We start from the raw sequence: 25,804 nt of genomic DNA on the forward strand, positions 1-25,804 counted from the left end.
CCTTTTTAATTAATATATAAGCAAGTGCACATCATGGTCTTGGTTTATATATTTTGTATGCAAACCTCATAATTTGGAAGATCGTTTAGTTGGGTGATGCGATTTGTGGAACGTTTTGTTAAGCAATGCAAGGTGGACACTTGGTCTCATCATAAGTGAAATAGGGATGGGTGGGACCAACTAACTAATCTCCATATCCTACTATTAGTATTATATTATATATTATGAATAATGAATTATTGATCTTAGTGTAGTGGGGATAACGTGAATTTGTATAAGATTTTTTTATCAAATTATAAGCAAAATATATTGAGCACAAGAATGCTAAGAGAGAATACATACATGAAAAACTATTAAAAAATTGCTTATATTATATATATAAACCAATACTGCCCACCAACTTAAATATAAGTTCACATTGTTAATTAATTGTTTTTGAATGTATGCAATGTTATATTATATCATTGTGTTTCATTATGTAATCCTTTGGCAAACCTCCAATATTAAATATTAATCGTTCTTAACCAATAGACTTATGTGAAGAAAAGAAAGAAAAGAAAATGAAGAAACCATAAATTAAACAATGACTTATGTGATTCAGTCAATGTATTCCACCAAAGATATGGGAATATATAATGAGCATAATCCAATCCGGTATAGCAGACTGTCTTAACAATTTTGAGGATACTTTGTTCTAATCTTAAAAGATCAAACTCTTAATAAAAAAAATATAAACAAATTCAAAGTGAAATTGGGAACAATTTAGAAGGTTTGTGGTGTATGAACCGTTAAATACACATTAATTTGCAATTTTGATACTTGGTTGGGATTGTGAATGGGACGTGCATGTATTGATTAAATTATAGGTTCTTAAATTTCTATTTTTTTTTTTTTTTGTTTTAATTTGAACAAGTTAAAACTAAAATTATGCTAAAAAATACAGGAGAGATCTCTTTGTCTGGGAACACTTGTTGGAAGAGGAAGTGATTACCTTAATCGGAGGGTAGCATGAGCATCTAAGTGGACAACGGTGCATAACTCTTCTCGACAGTTTTATGTTAGTTCAACTTATAAAAGGTCTGTTTGTTTCAGATTTTTCCAAAAAAATAATCTATTTTTTTTATCTTACTTGTGTTTGTTTCAGATTTTTTAAAAAATGATTTTAGTAAAAAAATCATTTTTTTCATCAAAATGAGAATCTATTTAATAGCATCAAAGTCCATTTTTTATCACTCATCATCCTTCACCATCTTAAAAAAATAAATTTTTATGATTGTAAACAAACGAAAAATAGCTTTAAATTTTCTTCAAGAAATTTCTTGAAAATGATTTTTTTAAAAAAGAATAATTTTTTTTAAATCTCAAACAAACAGGCCCAAAGTTTTGTCAGCTAGGCCTCAATGGACGGGGACCCTTTTATCTGTGACCTTTTTTTTTTTTTTTCTAAAATGATTGATTTTTCATAATAACATTATGATTTTCTATAATCCAAAAAATAATACAACCGGATTTTGAAATCTGATACAAAGGGATAATTTTATATATTTATAGGACGCAAGAGATATGTGGAAGGGTGGGAAAAGAAATTTATGAAATGAACCCCCTCTTGCAATTGTTGCTCAATCCATATTAAATTTGGGCCTTAGATAATACATTTTTTTATTTATTACAAGAATAGTGTATTTTGTTTATTTTAGAGATTTACTTTTGCCACCCTATTTCTTTCCCTTTTTACTCTTTCGCTATTTAAGTAGCGGACATTAAAAAAAATAAAAATTTCTGAAAAATGTCGTCATATATTTAAGTAAATCTCTTTATTTTAAAAAAAATGTACATATGATCCACCTGACCGTTATATTTTCATGATGCCCTATCTTTTAACTTTTATTTTTGAGTTCTTCTTTTTCCGCTCCCAAAAATTTCAAAAAACACTCCTCTCGCCACTTAAGTAGTGAACTTAGGGGACACAAAATCTGAAGAAAAAAAACAGTTCGCATCCTATCCTACAATGCGAGGGGGATAGAATGGGAAGGCGGGGTGCGTGAAAGACTCGGGAGCGCGAAAAGAAAAACTCTATAAGTGGCAAATGATCGATGAAACTTACGTAAAATCGTAAAATTTCAAACTGCGAGATTTTGGTATGAATCGAATAAAAACGTCAAATCCAACAATACCAATATTCGTGAATTTGAATCTTTGAATAAAATGTAAAGTGAAAAAAAAGTAAATAATTGTGATAGTACAAATTCATAATTTATTATAATATATCTAAATATTTCTCACTTTTTTTTTTGTTCTAGTCCCCTTCTGATTACAGTTGTAGGGGAACAAATCGTGATTCTCCCTACACAAGTTCAGCGCCAATCACCGAGCCCGTTTAGATTAGCTTTTTTTTGAGCTTATGCAAACAGCTTATGCAATTTTTATGTATTATTATTAGGTTGTCAAAGGTAGTGTATGATAAAATAACTTATAAAAATACAATTTTCATTAATGTAAACTTATAAAATAGCATAAAACCTAATTTATATTATATAAAACTATTTGTATAAGCTCAAAAATAAGTTAATCCAAATTCATAGGAAATCAACTTAAGTTAGGACTTATGAAAGGCCCCACGTTTATTTAAAGGGTCTTGTTAACATGTGCCCTTAGGGCACATGATAAGATATACCAAAATAGAAATTCATCATTTAATGATACAAGAAATTTAATGCTTCAAAAATCAAAATGCACAAATTAACATTTAATAATTTCTATTTTTGTTTCCTTAACATGTGCCTTAAGGGCACAAGTTAACATTCTCCTTATTTAAAAAATTGAGCAAACCCACTTTATTGTGAATAGAGGTGGGAACAGACCAGGCCGGCCTACATGGCCTTAAGGCCTAGCCTACATAGGCTCAGGTCAGGGCAGCCTATTTCTTTAAATAGAGCAGGCCAATGCTTTTTTATAAGCCTATTTAGCTAAAAAGGCCAGGCCGCAGGCCATTAAAAAAGCCTTTGAGGCCTACTAGGCTGGCCTATTTAAGTTAACATGAATAATATTTTTATTACGATTATTATTTATATATTAAAATTTATACTTTGATTAAATTATAAATCTATTAACTTTTTAAGTAATTTAAGTTTATTAATCTACATTAGTTTTTAACATATATAAATGTATTATTATAAACTAGAATTGAAATATGATGACATATATAGTCAAATTTTCTAAAATATCAAATGGAACATTATTTTATTAGTTCATAAGTATATTTCAAAATAAATATAATTATTTATTTAAATATGTTCATATGAAATAGGCTTTTTAAACAGGCTAACAGGCCACATCAGACTTTCAAAAGGCCAGACTCAGACCTAGAATTTAAGCCTATGATAGGCCACAGGCCAGGCTCAGACCTTCGATTTTTGACAGGCCAGGCTCAGGCTTGGCAAAGCCTAACTCGACCTAGCCTATTCCTACCTCTAATTGTGAATCTGTGATAAGTTAAATAAAAAACAGAATGATTTCAATAGTATTTTGCTATCTTCCCTTTTCCTTTTCTGAATACAAACAACAAGACAAGAAAAGAAAAGAAAAGGTACAGTGGTGGTGTGCGTGCGTACGTTGGTGGAAGACAGAGTTGACGAAGTCAGTCAAGTTTGGAGTTCTCATACATACATCATGGAATGGCCGTCTCCATAAACCTCTTCGAATTCTCCTCCTAACTTCCAAAATTCCCCAATTTTATCTTCAATTTTCAACAATTTTCATCGTAAAACAAACCGTTTTTTCATCTTACTATTATTATCACCATGTCTCTCAAATCATCCAATTCCTCGGAGAAACCGATTCTTCCTTTATCGGATCCTCCAAAAAACCAACCCGATGACAAACTTTTCAAAGGTTCCGCTATGACCAAACGTGGTGCATACGCCGCTATTTCTTACATGACCTGCGCAGGTAACAAGACATAAAGTGTTTGTTTTCATTTTAATATGTGTTTGTTCTATGAAAAATATGTTTTTTTTACAAAAAATGAAATGGGGTTTTGAATTTTGATACTTCATGTTGTTCCTTTTTGTGTTATTGTAGTTATGTTGGTGATGTTTAATAAAGCAGCTCTTTCGTCTTATAACTTTCCATCTGCAAATGTAATCACACTTCTTCAGGTTGGTTATTTCATCCTTGTCATATTATATCTAAAGTTTAGCACTCATATGTTCTCTTGAGTTAATGAATTGTTTGATATGTTTTTTTTGCAATATTGGCTCATTGCAAAGAAGTTGTTGAGTGATCCGTAAGTCTTAACTCAATTGGCAAATGCCGAATTGTTAGGTTGGATATCGGTGTCGAACCTGGGATCTTCCATTTATGTGTGTGAGTTTCACGTGGTATTTACTATTCTGGCTACATACTCAAAAGATAAAAAGGAGTCGTTGAGTGTGTCACATTTGATATGACCTAGAAATGTGTTTATAAGTGGGACACATCCCTCACTTTATAAGCTAGTTTTTAATGGTTGAGTTAGGTCCAACCCAGATTTTAGAGATGTATCTAAACCAGTGTTGTTAACTAGCGGTTATATCAGGGCTATAGCGCTATTGCGCAGTGGAATTTGAACAAACAGCTATTGTTGCGCGGTATGCTATTTATTACAATTTGTCAATTAGCGACTTTTTACTAGATGTATCTAAACCAGTGTTGTTAACTAGCAGTCATATCGGGGCTATAGCGCCATTGCGTAACACAATTTGAACAAACAGCTATTGTTGTGCGGTATGCTATTTATTACAATTTTGTCAAATAGCGACTATAGCGGCGCTATAGTTTTGTACCATAGTGGAATTCAAACAAATTGCTATTTTCCTTGATCCATGATTAATTTCATTGATGTTAACATATTTAATAGTGAAATCTGAATGAATAAAAACACACCACATTAATATATACAAATCTACGTGGATCAATCTTTATTGTATATGTATCCAGTATTGCACGAGTACCAATAATTCTTATGAACTAATACTTGACAGGTCACTTATTTGTTCTATTGGAAATTTCAGACATCTCTTGCAGAACACTGTCACCATTACAAAAGCACTTCATAATCCACCTTTCTTTTTCTCTCATTTTGTCTAATAATCCTACCTCAATGCTTGTTTTGTTTGATTTATAACTTTCTCTAAAGTCCTTGTTTCCCTTGTCACAGTGTAGTTTTAGGCATCTTTATTCTTTCGGTATGCTACAATGTATTCTCTTCCTCCTTTGACGCTCCTTACTATTAAGCTGAGGGTATAAAATTTTTAAGAGGTGAAGTTCTTCAAAATAAGTTACTAGGTATTAGTCAACTTAATGGAAGCAACAATGAGAGACAGCAAGAGTTATAATTGCATACATTTGAAATGAGGCAGAAAAGAATTATATATATTGAATATAAAATGCTTAGCATTATCTTTACTATTGATTACTAAGGCCTTAAAATTAATAACCTATTGTTGTCACTTGTCAAGACCAATTTTTCTATTTTGTTTTAAAACAGGCTTCTATGCTTCTTTTTGCTGCAGATGTTTAGTTCGTCTTGTTTTCTTTATGTATTGAGGCGCTGGAGGATAATTAGTTTTACAGCAAGTGAATCTTTGCATATATCAGATACTTCAACAAAATTTGTATCACTCAAGACTTTGAAACACACTTTTCCTTTGGCTGGAGCATATTTATTTTACATGGTATAAGTCTTTCCTACACCTCCCTAAAGACAAGCTTTTAAGCATATTTTTTTTCTTTTCCTTTTTAACTATTCCGTATTCATCCTTGTACTTCTCCTTAGCTAGTGACCATGGAGGCTGTTCGGGGAGTAAATGTTCCAATGTATACAACTTTGAGGAGGACCACAGTGGTATTTACAATGCTTGTAGAGTTTCTTTTGGTGGGACAGAGGTATACACACTCTGTCGTCTTCAGGTAAATTGCTTCCTCTGATTGGAATTGTTAGAAATAATATAAAACCATTGATATGACTCTATCCTAACACCTTAAGGTTTTGGGATAATCGGTTATTTGACATGGTATCAGAGCCTCTATGACTAAGTGGTCTAGAGTTCGATCCCGCTCCCCTCACTTTCTAATTAAAAAGTGGAATTTAAGCATATGGTAGGTGGGCCTATGCATTATCCACGCTTCAAGCCCAAGTTGGCTCTTGCGTGAGGGGGCGTGTTAGAAATAATATAAAACCATTGATATGACTCTATCCTAACACCTTAAGGTTTTGGGATAATCGGTTATTTGACAGGAATTATTGAGAAACTTAAGTTATTATTTACTTGTTATCTTTTCTCAGTCACACAAAGTTGATGATTTTTACTCGTTGACATATGTTAGATGATGTCTCTTTGTATACTCCTTTTCTTGTGCAACTCCATCTTATATTGGAATTGTGTCATTCTTAAAGACCTATCAAAGGCAAACATGCTTTTCATTTGTTTATTGGGAAATGGGGAAATATTCATCATAGGACTTAATGTCACCATTTGATCTATGCAGCTGTCTCAATGTAATGGGAAAAAAAATTGTTGGTTGTTGTGTTGAGAAATAGAGAAATGAACCAACATGATTTTGTGCAATTTGTACACGATACATCGGAAACTAACACTTGGCCGATGCTTCCCTCGCATGGTCTTCTAAAAGCATAAGCTGATCATTTGCATCATGAATAACATAACTAGTTCATTTGTGTTATTCCCCCCCTTAGTGTTTATAACTGAGCGAAGTCAAAGTTGAAATTATTATTTAAAATTTGAATAAGCATCCGCCTGATTCCTTCATTTAACTGAAATTTATAAGGCTGTTATCAGTGTTGGCTTGATTATCTTTGGTGCGTTTGTTGCGGGAGCACGAGACTTATCTTTTGATGGTTATGGATATGGTGTTGTTTTCTTGGCAAACATCAGCACAGCAATATATCTCGCTACCATAGCCCGCATCGGTAGTATTCCGATTCTCACACTCTCTTATAAAGTGGAAGTTTTATACCTTGTTTCCTTTTAAACCTTCACTTTCTTATTTATTTGGCTTTATGTATTTTTCTCAGGAAAAACTAGCGGTCTTAATAGCTTTGGCCTTATGTGGTGCAATGGTAAGCTGATAGATTGTATTGTGGCCTATTGAACTTTATTTCCTTTTTTTTTAGTGTAATAGGGTTTCTGACTTGAAATACTTATCTTTTTGTATTATAGGTATTCTATGTGGGCCAGTTTTACTCATCTGGACATTTATCCGCGGAGACTTGACGATGACAATCAACTTTCCTTATCTCTTCTCACCTGGTTTTCTCGTACGTTCACTTTAGCCTTTCTTCTTCGGTAAATAGTAGTATTTGTAATTGGAGTTTCCAACTTGGTAATTCGCCAGGGAAATGAGTAAAAAAAATACCTCGGCAGCCTCAATATGCCCTGTAGAACAAATAGGAGCTTGTAATGCAAAATAGTTTGTCATCTATAGTTAGAAGCTTCCTTCTAACTCTTTTACTTATTCAATGTGAGATTACTATAGGATTAGAGGCTTTACTTTTCTTTGGAACAAGTGTAAGCTAAACAATCATGCAATTACTAGTATATATTTCATTTGTTTTATGTGATAAATTTAGTTTACCAGAAAAAAAAAAAATTTCGATGTTTTCTCCATGATTTTATTTATCTATTAAACTTGCGCATACTATATTTTTCTTGCATATTGTTAGACAATATGGAATGTGGTTGAACCTCATAAGTCATAACCCTAAACCTCACCTTAATGGTTTAACGATTAGTCTGATTTTTCTGTTCCTTTTTACTTGGGCAGGTTATTTTGCTTTTTTCATGCATACTGGCATTCTTCTTGAATTACTGTATATTTCTGAACACAACTCTAAATTCAGCTCTGACGCAGACAATTTGCGGCAATCTGAAGGTTCGTTCCCTGTCAGTTGTTTTGTCACCTATACGATCATTTTGATGATATCTTGTTTTGAATTGATGTCATAATTGTTTGCTGTTTTTTTCTTGATTTCTAATTACCATTCTGTGTTAATGTGTAGGATCTATTTACTATTGGATTTGGCTGGATAATTTTTGGTGGGCTACCATTTGATTTTGTGAGTACTCACTCTGTGCTCTTGTCCCAACTGTACTGTTCTGGTGTTTCCAATTGGTTATGTTTTTTTTTACTGATTGTTGAACGTGTGTTGATTTGATTTCAGTGGAATGTAATTGGACAATGTCTCGGTTTTGCTGGTTCTGGTTTATATGCTTACTTTAAGCTCATTGGCAAATAACTTGCTCAAGTTCTCTAGATGAACATGAAGTCTTTTTCATGAGGAAAAGCCATTCAATTCAATCATTTAAATGCGGCCATCATGTATCCGTCGAAAAATGAGAAGAATCTGAATCAAACTCGGGTTTTGTGGAACATGAGATCGTCTAATCTCAATATTTAGGAAGTTTTGTTGAATACAATTTGACACAAACATTTTCTTAGGAAGCATTATAGTGATGCTGTTATGACTTTAGTGTAATAAAACCTTTGATTTGCAAATTGTGAATTTTGTGCATCCTCTATAATTGTTAACAAACACTGTATTTTATTTTTAATCTATCAATTCATTTCATTATATTCCCTCCACACACTTTCTTTCTGGTTACTAAAATAATGGAAGACAGAAAAAGACTATTTTTCAGTTGTCTGGATTAGTTCATAATAAGGTGTTAGCTGAAAGCTGTTTTTAAGTTCTGTAATGCATATGCTGGTGTTTTGAAAAATAATGATACTAAATTTGATATTTTGAAACATAAATCTTAGCATTTTACAAATCAATATTTTGGACAGACAGTGTATAACCTGTTTTGAAAATGACAAAGAGGATATTTGTTCCTAATGGCCCTGGAGATTTTGTTCATACTCCTTATTCTGTCTTCCCAATGGGGGAGAATCCAAAAGTTAGACATTTTTCTCGAGTGTTTCTTTTGGTGCCCCTGTACTTCTCGCACGCCCTTTTAGTTTTCGATTTTATCCTTTCACTATTTAAATAACAGAAGTCATAAAAATGAAAAATTTGAGGAAAAAACCCTCTAACATGAAATTTTCAAAATTTATCGTGTCTGCTACTTAAGTGTTGAGAATAATGACTAAATATCTTTTGAAGATTTTATATTTAAAATAAAATAATATTAGAAATTAGAATTAAGATTTATTATTTAAAGATATGATTTATTTTTATGAAATTTATTATTGAAAGATATGATTTTTTCATATCTTTTTCAACACAATAAATATAAAGCCCAAATAGAGAAAAAAAAAGTGATAAAGTAACCGTTGACGGTTTTCTCTTGTTCCTGAAAAAGCTTTTTCTCTCTGCTTAAGCAAGCAATATATGCTTAAGAAACCCTAATTACTCCTCAAAGTATCTCTTCCTTCTTCTCCTTCCTGTAATTATTTGCGGTTACAAAATTAAAAAACGCTCTCACTCCATTTTTCTGATTCTATGGCGGAAACTAGTTTATCGTTGATAGTGCCAAACACAAAGAAGAAAACACCTCAATTTTCTTCTTCTTCTTCAGTTGAGCTTTTTTGTAGGAACACTTTGTTCTATGATAAGCTTCCTTCACAACCTTTAAGGCTTTCTGTTCTCAAATTAGACGGTTCTTCTTTCGGTAATATTCATATTATCATTCATTCATTCATTCATTCATTCATTCATTCATTCTCTATTGTTTGTTGTTTTTGAAGATTGATTCATTGTTGGTGTTTTTTTATACAGATATTCAAGTTTCGAAGACCGCAACTATTGCAGAGCTTAAGGATGCTGTGGAAGCTGTTTTTAGTTACTCGCCTCAGCACGGTCCAGGCAAAATTTCATGGTAATTCTTTTTACTCTTACTATATTGTTATTTTTCGCATTTAATTCATAATAGTTAAGAATTAAGTGCATACATATAGGATGCGTTTGATCTGCTAAATAGTAATGTTAAGGACTAAATTGACGGTAAGAGGTTAAATATAGGGATCTAATTGACGGTAAGTGGTTAAATATAGCAAAAACCAACTTAGCAGTTTGGTAGAGTCAAAGAATTTTTTGAAATGATCATAATCTCAGGGACCTATTTGGGAATGTCCTACAAAGTGGTTTACTTTTTTTTTGCGGCAAGGTTTAAAACTAGACTATGTAGGACCAACATTTCAAATTGTAGGCATATATTCTGACACTAGCACCATAGAGACACTTGTAGTTTACAATCAATCACTTCAATTTTTTAAAATTAGGTGTCCATACCATCCCACTGTAAATTTATTTGCTTTAATTTTTTTGACTCAGAGATCACGAGTAGGATGTTATTTTTATATTCTGCAGTTCCTAATATTTCTATGATTTCTATCTATTGTCTGTTGTGTGATTATATACTTGTAAGATTGTTTAAATATATATATATTTACTTTGAATTTTGGATTGTGAAGGCCACATGTTTGGGGGCAGTTTTGCTTATGCTATGATGGAATGAAGCTAGTCACAGAGGAGGATCATCTTAGAAATTATGGCGTCAAGGATGGCGACCAGGTTTGAAACTCTTACCTACTGTAACATCCTGCTTATCTCATACTCATAATTTGGAGTCTCTATATGTATTTTGTCATTTGACATGCTAGTTTGTATTTCGTTCTTATATGAATTTGGGACTAAAGTACTAAACTAGTATTTGGTGACGAGTGAGTCGCAGATGGAAGTTATCTGTAGTGCATTTAACAAGTTCCTCTGCATCTATTTGTATGTAATATCCAAAAGATGATCTGAATAAATGGTAGATAGGAGAAGAAAACATTTTGTATTGTATGTAATCAATGTTTATGAGCAACCAAGATTGGTTATAATTTTGTGAATCGGGTGACTTCAATCAGGGTAGAATATGATCTGCCTAGCATTGCAAAAGTACTTGCAATATAAGTCACAATACTAAACTAGTTTTAGTGCTTGAGGATAATCTTTGAGATTTGAAGTTTCCTTTTCAGCACTTTTTAGGTTTCAGTAGTATTTCATGGTTGCTTTCTGTAACCAGTGTATCGGAAAGGAAATTTAAAGACCAGTTGATTTTGATTTTCTCTTGTTCTCATTTCTTATCGGTTATCATAGACAAGAACTATGTATCTTATCATTGTTAGAATTTAGAACTACTTTTCCTTTAGCATAATCTCTATAATCTGTTATATTTAGAAGCCAATTGTAACAATAGTTGTTTTTCTTTGTTATGCACAGCTCAATTTCATCCGTCATGTATCAAACAATTGTGGTGTTCAAAGAAAGCGGTCAAAGAAAAGAGTTTTCCATATGAAACAAAACAGGAGGTACAAGTTTTCAAATGATCTCTTCTGTTAATTATAAATAACAAGCTGTTGCGAAAAAATATTTAATTTCAAAGGGTGTGGAGAAAAATATTGATATGCACATGTTTTAAATAAATCTCTCATGCATATGCTATGTTTTTGTTCTTAAACAAGTCCTCACACTAGCGAGGTGGTATAATAAATTTCAGGTGCAAGTCGTCGCAAGTGAGTTACTGCAAACAGAACGAAAATTGTGATGATGATGACAACGACATTGGCTCTGATGAGGAAGCCTTAGAGAATGCAGAGACCAAGCACCAAATTGAAAAACTGCATGTTAGAAAGAACAAGTTTACTGGCTTTGTGGGAGAGTTATTGCACACACCGCTGGCAGTCGTGAGAAAAACTAGAACTCAAAACCAGATTTTCCCGTCTACAATTTCCAAGTGTTTGATCGGCGGTCTTAAAAAGATTAGAAGGATTGTATCCTTTGGCAGGAGGAAGCAGTATCCTACACGGAGACAGTATCAATAGTATTTCGCTAAGCCTCGTAACATATGCTATGCAAGCTTTGACCCCTTGTAAATTTTTTGATTCATCCATTCAATGTTCATGTGAAAGTTTCCAAACACTTGAACTAGTCCCATGATAATTTGTATAAGAGTGGTTGGAAAATACCTTTTGGAGTCCAGATGTAATTGATTCTGGTGATAGTGGAATGAATAATTTATGTTTGTTCTCTAGTTCTATCTGAGTTTGTTGATTGTGCTTGTTTGTGATAGCTAGATTTTTGAGGTAAGATTGTGTTGCTTCTATTTTGGTAGTTTTTGTTAGACTTCGTTTACATTTATATTTTTCAACTCGACAATTTCTTTTTTTAGAAAAATTACTAATTAAAAATGTAAAAGACTTATAATTTTGACTTTTGAAATTACATGCTTCGACCTAACGATATAACTTGAATCGAGTTTGAGATAAAAATATGTTCATATCAAGTTCAAGTTGAGTTTCAAATTAAACTAAATTAATTCTTAGAGTTCAATTGAGTCAAAAGTTCAACTCAATCAGACTCATTTCAATAATGTAAGCCGAATGAGCTTTTGATTAATTGGTGCCAATTACTTGTCTACAATAATTATGTGATTCTTTAAGTGCACGTAATGCAAAACTATGGAAAAACTAGTCCATATTTGAAAAGGAGTGTCTCTTCTATTCTACTCTACCAAGTAATCACTTACGCTACAATTCTTCAAATTGGTGAGTATTACGTTAAATTGCATAAAACCCACTTGGGTTGGTGCATTGGTGGCTTGGGACCTGAGAGCGTACTCCTCTTGAAACATCAAATTGGTGAGGATACAAAGGAGTGAGGGAAAAACCTATTTTCACAATTACAGAAGATTTGATGCCTCACTTGATGAGGAGCAGATTTGATCCTATTTTTATTTTATGAAATTCAAATGATTCACAAATTCTCCCTAAAAATTTTAAAGCTGCTACATATTAAATCAGGAATTGAACCTAAAACACACTAAAAGAAACCAAACTCTCGCATGTAAGCACTCTTGAATGAGATGATAAATGTTTAAAATTTTAAAGTTGCAATTGTTGATACAATTGTATTTTGGATTTGATTGAGGGTCTCATGTATTTGTTGATAAAATGTATTTTTTTTAGCTCCAGGAAAAAAAAACCAATATTGACACTTTAAATTTGTTTTCTTATGCATCTAACCATATTATATTTTTTGTGATATACGATTGAAAAGGACTTTTAAACTAACTCTATTTAGCTTAAACGATTTTTAATAGGAAAAAAAGGGAATTGCTACTTCTCACGAAATAGTGTATCACGACACATCACGAAGCTGAATTCCATTGCATCGCTGATATTAGAAAGAAAAAAAAAACCTTTTATATTTAGTTCCACCCATGATTTCAGCTAGATGAAAGATCCAACGTACAAAAATAATTCGTGATGAAATAATTCGCTTTAAATAGCATTGCTCAGAAAAAAATTAGGAAATTTCAATTAGAATAAATTCGGTACGCATCTTATTTGGATATGTACTGATACATCATTATAGACAATTCTGATAAGTTCATAAATAATATTTATTAATTTTTCTATATTAAAACAGTATTTATGGACATATAAGAATTATCCATATTGAAAATATATCGATACATATCTAAATAAGATATATACAGAGAAATGTTGAACTCCATCCAACTGTACATCCATCAAATCATACGTGTCAGCTCAATTGAATGCCAGCGTCACCATAACAGTGGGGCTTTCATCCAACCAAATTACCACATTACCCTTCTAATTTTAATAATCACTTAAATAAATAGTAACTAAAAACACCTTAAAATTGGATTCCTCGTTCGTTCGTTCATTTCTCCGAGATTCCAGTCATTGTTCCAAAACAATTGCAAAGGTTGTTTCTTCAACACAAATAAACTCAACCCCTTTTCTTTCTCTTCTCTCACTCTCTTTCAATCAATCAACTTTTTGTAATCAACTATGTTCTCCAACTTGTGTAATTATTATTCTGATTTTCTTTTTCTCTCAAGTTCTTATTATATTATATTCAGTTTATTTGAGACTTTTAATCAATGTTTTTTTAGGCTACTTAGTTTTCATTATCATGAATGAATTCTAATTAGGTAAAATATTTGATTGAATTTACTTTCTTTTTTTGTTATATATTTTACGATTCTGTGAAGGTTGAGAAGAATTTGATTGTGATGATGATCATAACTTCATAACTTCAACTCAGTGTTATGTTATGCATGTATGTATGTGTTGACTTTCTTGTTGGTGGATGAGTTGCTGAATAAGTGCTTTTTTTTTTCTCTTCTGTTTCTATGCTAAAGATGAATAAGTGGCCTCTCTCAATTGCTCACAAATTTATTTATTTTTGTGTGTGGTTGGTTAATTTAAGCATTAAAGGGTAGCATAGTATCATCTGGAATTTGAGTTTAGCTACTAGAGTGGAAAAGATAGTTTTTTTAAGCTTATTTTAGTTAAAAGAAAAAAAAAATGGCAAATGTTTTTTGTCTAAATTTTGGACCAAATACATTTGACTTTTTGAATCCATTTTGCTTATATTTTATTGCATCTCTAGGGTCTGTTTGGGAGGGGTATTTTGGAGAGTTTTGGAGGGTATGCTATTGTTAGCTTCTTAGATTATTTATGTATTTACATTTTTTTAGGCATGGAAAACATTATATTTGATAGGAGAATAATGCAAATTCGTTGACATGTCTGCTTGTTGTAGAAATAAGTTTTTGTTTTTCCAAACCGGCCAAAGTTTTTAATTATTTGTTAGATTAGTATTTTTTTGTCTGGATTTGAACCCTGAACCTCCCATTCGTTTAACCCCTAGCTCAAACCAGTTGAGCTACCCAACCCGTTGTAGAATTAAGTTTATGAGATGTTATTGTATGCATGCATGCATGTTTAGAAGCTCAATTATATAATCACATTCGAATGATTGTCTTGTGATCTTTGAAATTTTCTGAATTATTTAACGAGTATTAGTTTATTACAATTTACAACTTCAGATTCCGGAAAAGCTAGAGAAGTCATGGCTTCTTCATCTGCTGCTCCTTTTGATTATGAGATCTTGGACAAAGATCGTGACATCCCTAGAACTGCTGGACTTCCATCCAATCGCACAAATCCGTGGATTGAACCTGAAACATTGAAACTTCAACACCGAATTGGTCGAGGACCTTTTGGTGATGTTTGGCTTGCAACTCTTCATCAGTCAACTGAAGATTATGATCAACACCATGAAGTTGCTGCTAAGATGTTACATCCAATCAGAGAGGAGCATGTGAAGATTGTACTTGAGAAATTCAATGAATTATTCTTTAAGTGCCAAGGAATTTCTAGTGTTTCTTGGATACATGGAATTTCGATATTAAATGGAAGGGTTAGATTTAGAATTTGCATTTATTTCAATATATAGGATACTGTTAGCTACCCTTTTGACTTCTATCAAGCTAACACATATGTTTGTATTCGCAGATCTGTGTCATTATGAATTTGTATGAGGGTTCAATTGGTGACAAGATGGCTAGACTCAAAGAGGGTTGGATTTCATTGCATGATGTTTTGAGGTGATGTGTTTTAATAGAAATATGCTTATATTTATCTCATAGCATGGGGGAAAACCTATGTAGCACGGACGCATACACGCACTCAGAGCACGACACTGGCACATCGACACAATAATAATAATAATTTAAGAAAATGGAATATTAATAATTAAAATGTAACCATGTGTATTGGTGTCGTATTTGTGTTGGTGCTACATAGGATTAAACTACTGGTCAATACTAATGACATGTTAGTTGTTTCGTTTCAGGTATGGGATCAGTCTGGCTCAAGGCATTCTGGAGCTTCACTCTAAAGGGATCCTTGTTCTCAACCTTAAACCATGTAATGTTCTTCTCAACGACAATGATCAAGCAATTTTGGGAGATGTTGGTATTCCAAATCTTTTGCTTGGTTCCTCATTTGTTAGCTCAGAAATCGCTCAGAGGCTTGGAACTCCTAATTACATGGCTCCAGAACAATGGAAACCAGAGGTCAGAGGCCCAATATCGCTTGAAACGGATTCATGGGGATTTGGGTGTACCATTGTTGAAATGTTGACCGGTAATCAACCTTGGTATGGATGCTCTGTTGGTGGAATATACGGATCAGTTGTTGAAAAGCATGAAAAGCCGCATATCCCAAGTGGCCTTCCTTCTCCCATTGAGAATATCCTTAGTGGATGTTTTGAGTATGATTTGAGGAATCGCCCTCTGATGGTAGATATTCTGCGAGTCTTTAAAAGGTTTGTATCCTGATATGATACTTGAAACCAATTTTTCTGGTAATATTTCAAAATCTTATTTTATTTAGCATGTACTAAGAATCACATTGCACGGAAAGTTATATTCTTTAAAAGAATTTCTGTAGTCATGAGTCATGATCATGACTGAATATTAGGGAACCTGGTATCTGTTGTGTGAATATGTGCCAAGAATGGGATTTCCAATGTAGGACAAAAGCTCAAGGTTATACGATTAAGAAATACTAGTAGCAGAATGTCGTGATGGAACAATGATCTTTCGCAAAAGCATGAAACTATTTGTACATGAGCATGGTTATCTTTTCAGTTAATTTTTATTTATCTACATGAAGATAAGTAATACTTTATGTTGAATATTACTTTATTCTTAATCATTCTGCTTATGTTGCAGCTCATTGAAGGACCTGGCCAGTGATGTCGGATGGATATATCAAGGAAATCTGAAAGTAATCCCAAAATCAGGCAGCACTGACTACACTGAATGGTTCCTCTCAAAGGATCATCTTCAGGTTGGCGACATGGTCCGATCCAGAAAGCCTCCCAACTCATGCAAAGCTCAAAACATGATTGTCCCAGAAGGAATTGTTGTCGGCCTAGAACGTACTGCGGAACACGGATTCGTTCTTGTGAGGGTCCATGGTATTCACGACCCTATAAGAATTCACGTGTCAACCCTTGAACGCGTCACAAATGGCTTGGCAGCTGGTGATTGGGTACGTGTGAAAGATAAAAATCAGAAACACTCACCAGTGGGCATTCTACATTCCATCAACCGCGATCACAGTAAAGCTGCTGTTGGATTAATTGGGCTGCAAACTCTATGGAACGGAAACTCTTCAGAACTCGAAATGGCAGAATCATTCTGTGTGGGCCAGTTTGTTAGGCCGAAAGAGAATGTTTTAACCCCTCAATTTGATTGGCGTCGTAAAGGATGCGGGGCCTTGGCTACTGGTAGGATTTCATGGATACTACCAAATGGGTGTTTGGTTGTCAAATTTCCAGGGTTGGTGACTTTTGGGAAGGAATCAAACACCTTCTTGGCTGATCCCTCTGAGGTTGAAGTGGTTGATTTCAAGACTTGTCCTGGGATGATAGAAAAGTATCAACATGTTGAGGATCATCATTGGGCAGTTAGACCTGTTCTAGTTGCACTTACCATGTTTACAGCTTTTAAACTAGGCATATTAGTTGGAAGAAAAGTGAGAAAGTGCAAGAAGATCAATGCAATAGTAAGCAAAAACCAACATGTTGAAGGTCAGAACACAAACAGTCCTACAAAGAGTACAAGTCATGGCAACACAACATGGGTTCCTTCAGTTGCTAATATCCTTTTTAAAGATGGTGCTTAACACTTCCTATTGCCATTAGTTTTAGTGTTTCTATCTCTCAATTCAATTAAGTGATTAATGCATTCATCTTTTAAGCATTAGCTAGTCTTTGAACTACTGAAGCAATTGCATCCGATGTACTGTGATATTAGTTTGAAGTTGAACTACATTAGTTGAAAATGGTAATTATACATAAGTGATGTAAGTTCTGACTCTGCATGTAGAAATTGTACATATCCTTTTCAGAATAACTCTATAATATAGTAAGTTGTCGGAAGCTAATTTTTACGAAGATTCAACCACTAAACTAGTAGAGTTTACTTAATCTGAAATTAATAATTTTATAAATTTATAAATTAAGTGTTATGAATAATAATTAAAGAAAATGTGACAAAATTAATATATTATTAGCAGGTCAGGCACGCCGTCTAACTTATGTCCGAAAAAAAATGCTTTATGAAAAGTCCACACCAAAAAGATGTGTCTTATGTTTTAATGAATTTGTTAATAAAAGATTTTTGTTATTATGAAAAGTCCACACCAAAATTCATGTATTCTCTTTATATAGAGGAGCGATCCGTTGACTCCATAATAACTCGATATCGGCATTATATTTCTTCAATCCAACCGTTGAATTCAAAGATCTATCAACTCCACAAATAAATGGAGCATATTATTTCGTTTATTTTATCAAATATGCAAAACTGATAAAATATTTGCTGTCGTCGAAAACAAATACACTTGAATGTATCTGATACAACATAATAAGTTTTCACCTGCACAACCAGACAAAGATACAAATACAATCACTATACATATCTTGCAAACAAAGTGAATATCCTATAACCTACTTTTTGTTGTTAACCTTGCAATGGCTTTTAACCACAAAGATAACAACATACAATGTCTATCTGCAATGCCATGCCCGGTAACATATCTTCTAGCTTGCAGCAGGAAGACCTGCATCCATCACGAGCTGTTCTGTCAATGCCGAGAGTCGAGCAACTCCTGCTTTCACCACAGCCAAACAATCAATGCAATTGATATTTGTGATTAAATCAAGTTTAATATTATTGTTATTTTGCATGGCACTGATACAGCTATCAGCTTTAACACTCGGCATGGCTTTATTCAAAAGTTGTTGACTCATTTCTGCAATTTTCTGTAGAGCACTAGTAGCAGCTTCAACTTCAAGCTGTGCTGCCTCAAGCTGAAGCTTCTCGATTGCCAAGTCCTCCATATTATTCTCATTGAGTCTCTCCTGCGTCATAGCATACAACCTATTATGATCATTAGCATCTTCTGTCGCCTTGTCCTTTGCTCCTCTTAACTCTTCCTCTTTTGCTTCCAACCTTGCAAGAGTCATTTTAAGCTCCTCTTCTTTTATTATTAGGGCCCTCTGTGCAGCAAGAACTTCCATCTCCTTTGTTTTTAAGTTTTCCTTGGTCAACTCGAGCACATTCTCCAGCCGTTTTTGTTGCCAACTCAATTCATTAGTAGGATCTTCCAAAAGTTGCGTCATTAGTTGATCACCCATTTCATCTAGTGGCCTATATGAATTAATGTCTTCATTCTGAATGGAAGCAACCAGTTTGTTTGTGAGATCTAAAACTCGTTCTACTACAGTTTCAGCTTCGAAAGCCTTCAGGCTTGTATTATTCAACTTATTCTGGATCATCTTCACATGCTCATCTTTCTCCCTTAACATATTGGTTGCTTCAATAAGCTGTGTTTCTTTGTTGTTCATAAGCATCTTAAGATCAGAGATTTCCTGGTTTAGTTCCGCTAGCAGCTTCCTAGCATTAGAAAGCTCCAAGTCTTTCTCCTCCAAGAGAACCAGAAGAGAAGCCTTTTCAGATTTCAAATGTTGGATTTCTAGCTTAGCATCAACAAGCTCTGACTCTTTGATATCAAGAAGGGCACTTTTTTCCTTAAATTCAACACTTTTTATATCAAATTCCTGTTGAAGCAAAGACAATTCATGAACAGCCTGCTCCAAAGAAGCTCTCTCTTCCTTCAGCTCCTCCTGTAACTTCTTCATGAGCTCCTTCTCCATGGACAGATCTTGTTCGAGTTTTTTATTCAAAGCCTCTGCAACCCCAAGTTTCGTTCTTTCACTCTCTACTTCTCTTTGTGCATCTTTTAAATTTTCCATATACAACATGACACTTTCCCTTTGGTCTGAAAGTTCCGCCATCTGCTGTTCCAACAACCTTTCTTGTACTTCCATTTTGTTCCTAGAAGATGCCAGCGATTGCTGAGATGAAACTAATTCAGACCTCACATCACTGAGAAGCTTTTTCACCCTTCTGAAATCCTCTAGTGTTTCACTGTTCTCCTGTGCATGCCTCGACGCCTCCTCTTCCAGTCTCTTAAGTTCCCCCTGTGTTAACAACCATTCCATTGCCTGCCTTTCCAAAGAAGCCTCCGCAATCTTGAGCTTTTCTTGTTCAACTTCCCTCTCAGCCGCAGAAACTCGTAGTTCTTCTTCTCTTTGTAATACAACTGCCCGAAGTTCTTGAAGCTCAATTTCTTGTTTCTTCACAACCTCATTAGCTTCACTCAGAAGCTGAAGCTTATTTCTAAGCTCAGAATCAACATAAGCAGCTTCTTCACTCTTCTTAGCCAAACCAATCCTCATTTTCTCCAACTCTTCTTCCTTCAAAGACAGCGCATCCCGTAAACCTGCAATCTCATTATCACGATCCGTAAGCCGGAGCTTCAATTCATCTACCTGTCCAACTTGAGAAACCAAACTAGCCCTCGCCTCCTTCATCTCCTCTTCAAGCCTCTCATACTTCTCACGGGCAGCCTCAATTTCATTCTCTTGACGCTCTAATTCCTCTTTAGCATGTTTCAATTTTCCATTCTCCAACAAAACAGTTCTCTCCACTTCATGTAAATGATCCTCCTTCACCTTCAATTCCATAAGAGCCGCCAAAAGATCCGTCTCAAAATCACCAAGATCTGCATCCTCTCCAATCACCCTATCATCCAGCTTGTGCGTCTGTTCAAACAACCTCTCAAGAAGCCTAGCAGATTCCGGCGTTCCATAATTGTTAAAACTAGGTCTATTGTCATTCAACACTGATCTAACACTAACACAACCATTCCTTAACCATCGACCTTTTCTTCCTCGAGTCACAACAAAATTTATTTGACTACGAAGCTTCCTATTGTACCTAAGAGAGCACGACAACTGCACACAGAAACAAAACCATTCCAAATCATGATTTAATCAATATTCAATTTCAGATTCCAAACCAATGCATCAAATTTTCTATAAAAAAAATAAAAAAATTTAGATTAGTCACTAATCCTGTCAAATTTCCACAAATTATACATAGTATAGAACCTAAAAGCACAATAAATTAACGTAAATAACCAAAAACCATTCCACATCTCATAATTCATCAACTTTGCTTTATAATTTCGATTACACGCTAATTAATCGCTTCATTTTTCAGCTATATTACATAAATTAAGTTACCGTAGCAAACTCCATAACAGAAATAGTATTAATTTACATATTTTTCATTATTTTTTTCAAAATTTATTTTGCACAAATCTTAACAAGAGGCTTATATATAACAACATAAATAAACACAATTAAGCAAATAGAAAACCAAATTTTATTTTAAAATTTCTAATATATATTAATTAATAATTAATCTAGTTCAAAAATCAAAGAGATTATACAAATTAAGTAGCCGTAAATCACAAATCATAACAGATATAATATTAATTTGCAGATTTTTCATATTTTTTTGCACAAAAGTGATTTACATCTACGATTATATAGAACGTAAATAAAAAATAATGAAGACAACAGAAAAAAAAATATATATAAAAAGGAACGAAAAGGTACCTGCGAGTAGGAAGGAGAAGAGGTAGAACGAAGAGAAGATGATGCGGCGGCGGAGAAAGTCATATCAGTAGTGACTGAGGTGTAAAGTGCATTTACGGTTAATCGCCGGAGGAAGAAGAAGAAGAAGGTTCCAGAAACAGTAACGTTGGTTTGAATTGTTAAAACGATATCGTTTTGGTGTGTTCAAGTTTTCATTCAATAGAGAAAAAAAAGGAGTAAGGGAATTATTAAGAGATGAATGAATAATAATAAAGAGAAAAAAAGGTTGTTCGAAAAATAATAAAGAGAAAAAAAGATGTTGATGGAGGGAAAAGTAATGGTGAAGGAATTAATATAGAAAATGGAAAAAGAAAAAGGAAAAAAACAAGAGAGCTAAAATGATTAGGAAGGAACTACAGTTCGATTCCCGTAACTGTATTTTAAAGGAAATTGAAACTACTTGATACCGAACTCGCCCGAACTCTGGACTACTAAGCCCCTTAGGAATCAGAGGGTGAAAACAAAAAATGATTAATGAAGAAAAGTTTTTGAGTAAAAAAATAGAGAAAATGTTTTATTTTTGTTTGATTAGATAGTCTATTACTATCTCATGCAAACATTTTATTTTTCTTAGAAAAAAAAAAAGAGGAAAATGTTTGAGGAAAATGTAAAGAGGTTGACGTGTCCCTCCTGGTCACGATAAAGCCATTCCCTATTCGTTTAATTTTGTTTTTTTGGCACATCCTATTCAATTAATTTAAATAATCACTTTACAACAAAATTTGTTTTTCTTCCATATTTACGTTATCCCTTTGTCACCTCAAATAATTAAACATTGATAATTTATTGTTATTTATTTTGTGTCAATATGTCGATACAATGGTAAAAGAGTAGTATTAGAGTCTGATATAAATAGGTGGTGATGGATCGTGGACAGAGACTCACATTATTAAAGAGAGATATACACGAGATCCATTAATTATAAGATAACTCATAAACTCAATATTTTAAAGTTTTGAATGAAAATGTGGTGTCAAAGTCATTTGTACAATTATTCAATATTTAATAATTCTACCACAGCTCCTGCACATACTATGCAATGTTCCTACCAAATGAGTTAAGTTCATGAGAATATGTTGACAATACTTTATTCACTATTCGAACAAACCATTTATATTATCTAAACTTTTCATTATGGAACTAAAAATTAAGCATATAATATATAGAGATAGGATATATATTTCTAAAAAAATATTTAATATTAAAAGTATTTATTTTAAAATGATCACTTAGATTTTTTAAAGACATATTTTTATATTTTCCAAAATATATTAAAATTAATAAATTTTTATTTATAATTTTAAAATTAAAATTTCAAAAGATAATGAAATTAATAAAATATTATTTTTAGAATTGTAAAATAATAGATAAATAAAAAATGGAGTTTTTTGTTTTGTAAACTCACAAGTCACAACCACAAACATATGAGGCAGTTGTCAAATTTCGACCATTAATTAATTAATAAGCAGAAGTATATTATGTGAAAGGCCAATGAATTTTCAAGATATATGAGGATGAATGTGAACGTGGAAATTGGTCGACGTAAAGGATAAACATAGTCTTAACACGTGTAAATGTTTTCACCAATTCGTTGACGTTGGTTTGGCTTACTCTACACTTCCCCTTGTGTTGTAGTGGTTGTAATTTTGCCACTATGGATATGGATTTTTTTGTGGATATAGATATATGACTCATTATTTTTTTGTCAAAAAACTTTTATTATATTGTAATATTTTTTTTGACGCAATATTGTAAGGACAAAACTTAGATAAAGTTCTTTAGGTCCAGTTTTTACTGTTCTTCAATAAAAAATTGACACCTGGACTGTTTATTTTACATGTTAAAATTGAGTTAACGTGCGTTAGAATTTTATCTTCCCGACCCGTTTCGTCTTCCTGACCCGTCGTCAATTGAACTTCTCTCTTGTAATTTGACAGACATCACCTTCATCCTAAATCAACCAGGGGCAAACCACCACCTCTTGAAAACTGACGCGGCGGAAGGAAAATCCACCACGTTTCAAATCTTTGTGCAATCTCAGTTTTTTTTTAACTACCAAATACCACAGCCACAAGAACAAAATAGATTCCACCAGACTTGAAAAAGGGTGACGTCTTTTCTATGTGGCGGTCGGCGAAAAACAGTATGAGATTTTTACCAAACTTGCACATAATGGAAGATTGAACAGGATTAAGAGTTGTTTCTCACAAATTTGGGGTGTTGAAGATTTCAGAGAACTTTTTTTATGCTATAGAAAACATTTTTCTAACGGTGGTTATCATTTAAAATAAACAGTCCATGTGTCAATTTTTTATTGGATAACAGTAAAAACTGGACCTAAAGAACTTTATCTAAGTTTTGTCCATATTGTAATTATCTTGTAAGGGGGCTATCATGGGACGAGAAAAGAAAGAAAATGAGGCCAGGATTCTGGGACTTTGTTGTCCAAGTTCAATTGTGTGGATAAGTATTTTCCAACTAGAGGCATTTGAAATAGTTTTTTTGTTTTTGTTTTTTAAATATCATGTCACTATATAAGTCGGTTAAATCAGACAAAAAGAATTATAAATTAATATATACATGTAAACATTGGTTTTTTATTTATTTTTATTTAATAAATGTTAAATATATTTTTTGGTTCTTATAAAATATTAAATTTTTAGCTTTTACTTTTATAAAAAAGTGATATATATGTAAACCAAAAACATAAAGAAATGAATGTTAAGTGTGAGACTATGTTACACGGGTACTCCGTTTTAGACAGAGTATCGAGTACGTATCGGGTACCGGTAATGCGTATGGTACTCCCATGGTACGTATCTTCAAAGTACCGAGTTTTTTTTTTCTTTTTCATGGGGGTACACGCGTGATACTTCCGGGATACGCGCGTGGTACTCTCAGGGTACACACGTTATACATATTTCATCAAAAACTTTTTCTTTTTGGCAATACTTTCCAATCCCATTCTTTTTTTATTTGTTTATTTTTTTAATAAAGATTCACTTTAGTTTAAAATTATAATCGATTTAGTCTCCTTCCCTTTTTATTTATTTTTAAAAGTAGAGCCGCATAGTCTTACTAGTACTCCTAATTTCCTAAACATGTAAACCACAATATAACTACTTTTAAAGTTTGCTATTTTTTATGTTTAATTATTTATTTTAAGAATATAATTTTATTATTTTAAGTAAATAACTATATTAAAAAAAATTATACGAGCATACCCGTACCTTAATTTTTTTTAAAATGTCGTACCACGTACCGGATACCGGTACGGTACCCGCACCATTGCATAGGTGTGAGCTTTTGACAAGTTAAAAAGTAAACCTCTACAAAAATGTAGATATTAAAAATTGGAGCGAGGAATTTTATTAATTCTTCCAACTCCTCCTTTACCTACATCGCATCATAGATCTCACGATTAAAGTGTATAACCTATAATCAAGACATAGAAGTAGGTAAAATATGGAGGAATTTGATATTAAGTCGCATATCATTTCTAGTGGCATATAGTTTGAACTTTGAAATGTTTTAACAGGGAGTGTCATTTTCTTTCATGTATATATAGTGTAACATATTATACCAACGATGGAGTGGTTTTCTTCATTTTAATTCTACTTCTGTAAACAATAGTGGTTAAATGCTAACATATTATAGGCGCATGTGATCAAACTTGCATCTTTAAATGTGTGTGAGAGAATTTTGAAATATATTCGAAAGGGTGTAATGGTTAATTAGATGTAATCTATATATATAATTCCTAAATAGTTCTCCTAACCCTAATCCACTTAGACCAATCAAATTATTTCATTTAGACACATCATCTATTTAAATCCAATTAAATCACTCTACAATGCCGCATCATTTCTACTTATATTATTATTATTATTATTATTATTATTATTATTATTATTATTATTATTATTATTATTATTATTATTGTCATCTCTATACTTTTCATATTCTACATTTATATATTTATGGCTTTTTAATATACACTCACTCAAACCTTTACTTAGCCTTTACTTTTTTTGGGGAATATAATAACTTTTGCTTATTATAATATAATAAGGAGAATACAAAAATACACACTAATTAACTTTGTAACTCCCGGTAATATTTTTTCATCTCTTAATTCACAATTCAATTTTCATCCCTTTGACTCTTCTACCAATATTTTAATATATAGGTTACAATTGTTTTAATTTGAATCTTATTCATATTTTCCTAACTAACCATTACGAATGTTAGAAACAAATATTTTCATCCCCTGATAATTACCATTTGTTTTTTCGGTTAAACGTGAGAATAGATTTTTTTCATATCTTATATGTGCAATTTCTCTTTCCATTATCTTGCCTC

At 32.8% G+C, this 25,804-nt stretch overlaps 4 protein-coding genes across 5 annotated transcripts; 3 read left to right on the plus strand and 1 right to left on the minus strand.

The window, feature by feature from the left end:
• The first annotated feature begins 3,523 nt into the window (after positions 1-3,523).
• LOC123915245 (UDP-N-acetylglucosamine transporter UGNT1-like) lies at positions 3,524-8,643 on the plus strand. The gene is made up of 10 exons (XM_045966390.1): positions 3,524-3,948; positions 4,081-4,157; positions 5,553-5,714; positions 5,816-5,949; positions 6,840-6,970; positions 7,076-7,120; positions 7,221-7,318; positions 7,825-7,932; positions 8,060-8,116; positions 8,222-8,643. Exons 1-10 carry the CDS (start codon positions 3,801-3,803, stop codon positions 8,294-8,296), a joined length of 1,035 nt encoding a protein of 344 aa, XP_045822346.1. The 5' UTR covers positions 3,524-3,800; the 3' UTR covers positions 8,297-8,643.
• A 676-nt stretch (positions 8,644-9,319) lies between these two features.
• LOC123915256 lies at positions 9,320-12,077 on the plus strand. The gene is made up of 5 exons (XM_045966401.1): positions 9,320-9,671; positions 9,779-9,878; positions 10,474-10,573; positions 11,267-11,355; positions 11,544-12,077. The coding sequence occupies exons 1-5, from the start codon at positions 9,503-9,505 to the stop codon at positions 11,866-11,868; spliced, it is 783 nt and encodes a 260-aa protein (XP_045822357.1). The 5' UTR covers positions 9,320-9,502; the 3' UTR covers positions 11,869-12,077.
• Positions 12,078-13,701: 1,624 nt separating this feature from the next.
• On the plus strand, positions 13,702-17,783 carry LOC123915267. Of its 2 annotated transcripts, none has more exons than XM_045966411.1 (5): positions 13,702-13,777; positions 14,907-15,280; positions 15,376-15,467; positions 15,716-16,189; positions 16,599-17,783. In XM_045966411.1, the coding sequence occupies exons 2-5, from the start codon at positions 14,930-14,932 to the stop codon at positions 17,554-17,556; spliced, it is 1,875 nt and encodes a 624-aa protein (XP_045822367.1). In that variant the 5' UTR covers positions 13,702-13,777; positions 14,907-14,929; the 3' UTR covers positions 17,557-17,783. The 2 variants fall into 2 exon arrangements, with proteins under 2 accessions (XP_045822367.1, XP_045822363.1); XM_045966407.1 differs by having other exon boundaries at positions 13,735-13,879.
• A 397-nt stretch (positions 17,784-18,180) lies between these two features.
• LOC123915278 (putative leucine-rich repeat-containing protein DDB_G0290503) lies at positions 18,181-22,014 on the minus strand. Its single transcript, XM_045966417.1, has 2 exons — positions 21,404-22,014; positions 18,181-20,734 (listed from the first exon to the last, which is right to left on the minus strand). The coding sequence occupies exons 1-2, from the start codon at positions 21,464-21,466 to the stop codon at positions 18,476-18,478; spliced, it is 2,322 nt and encodes a 773-aa protein (XP_045822373.1). The 5' UTR covers positions 21,467-22,014; the 3' UTR covers positions 18,181-18,475.
• Between the last annotated feature and the right edge of the window lie 3,790 nt (positions 22,015-25,804).

This window comes from Trifolium pratense, linkage group LG1, assembly GCF_020283565.1.
Source record: "Trifolium pratense cultivar HEN17-A07 linkage group LG1, ARS_RC_1.1, whole genome shotgun sequence".
NCBI lineage: Eukaryota > Viridiplantae > Streptophyta > Magnoliopsida > Fabales > Fabaceae > Trifolium > Trifolium pratense.

Bases quoted from the DNA above. Each gene is read 5' to 3' on its own strand.
- LOC123915245 (XM_045966390.1), top strand. From the start codon at position 3,801: ATGTCTCTCAAATCATCCAATTCCTCGGAGAAACCGATTCTTCCTTTA. The intron at 3,949-4,080 runs GTAACAAGACAT...GTGTTATTGTAG, and splicing joins TTCTTACATGACCTGCGCAG to TTATGTTGGTGATGTTTAAT. The intron at 7,319-7,824 runs GTACGTTCACTT...TTACTTGGGCAG, and splicing joins TCTTCTCACCTGGTTTTCTC to GTTATTTTGCTTTTTTCATG.
- LOC123915256 (XM_045966401.1), top strand. From the start codon at position 9,503: ATGGCGGAAACTAGTTTATCGTTGATAGTGCCAAACACAAAGAAGAAA. The intron at 9,672-9,778 runs GTAATATTCATA...TTTTTTATACAG, and splicing joins ATTAGACGGTTCTTCTTTCG to ATATTCAAGTTTCGAAGACC. The intron at 9,879-10,473 runs GTAATTCTTTTT...TGGATTGTGAAG, and splicing joins GGTCCAGGCAAAATTTCATG to GCCACATGTTTGGGGGCAGT.
- LOC123915278 (XM_045966417.1), bottom strand. From the start codon at position 21,466: ATGACTTTCTCCGCCGCCGCATCATCTTCTCTTCGTTCTACCTCTTCT. The intron at 20,735-21,403 runs GTACCTTTTCGT...TTCTGTGTGCAG, and splicing joins CTTCTCCTTCCTACTCGCAG to TTGTCGTGCTCTCTTAGGTA.
- LOC123915267 (XM_045966407.1), top strand. The intron at 15,468-15,715 runs GTGATGTGTTTT...GTTTCGTTTCAG, and splicing joins TCATTGCATGATGTTTTGAG to GTATGGGATCAGTCTGGCTC. The intron at 16,190-16,598 runs GTTTGTATCCTG...CTTATGTTGCAG, and splicing joins ATTCTGCGAGTCTTTAAAAG to CTCATTGAAGGACCTGGCCA.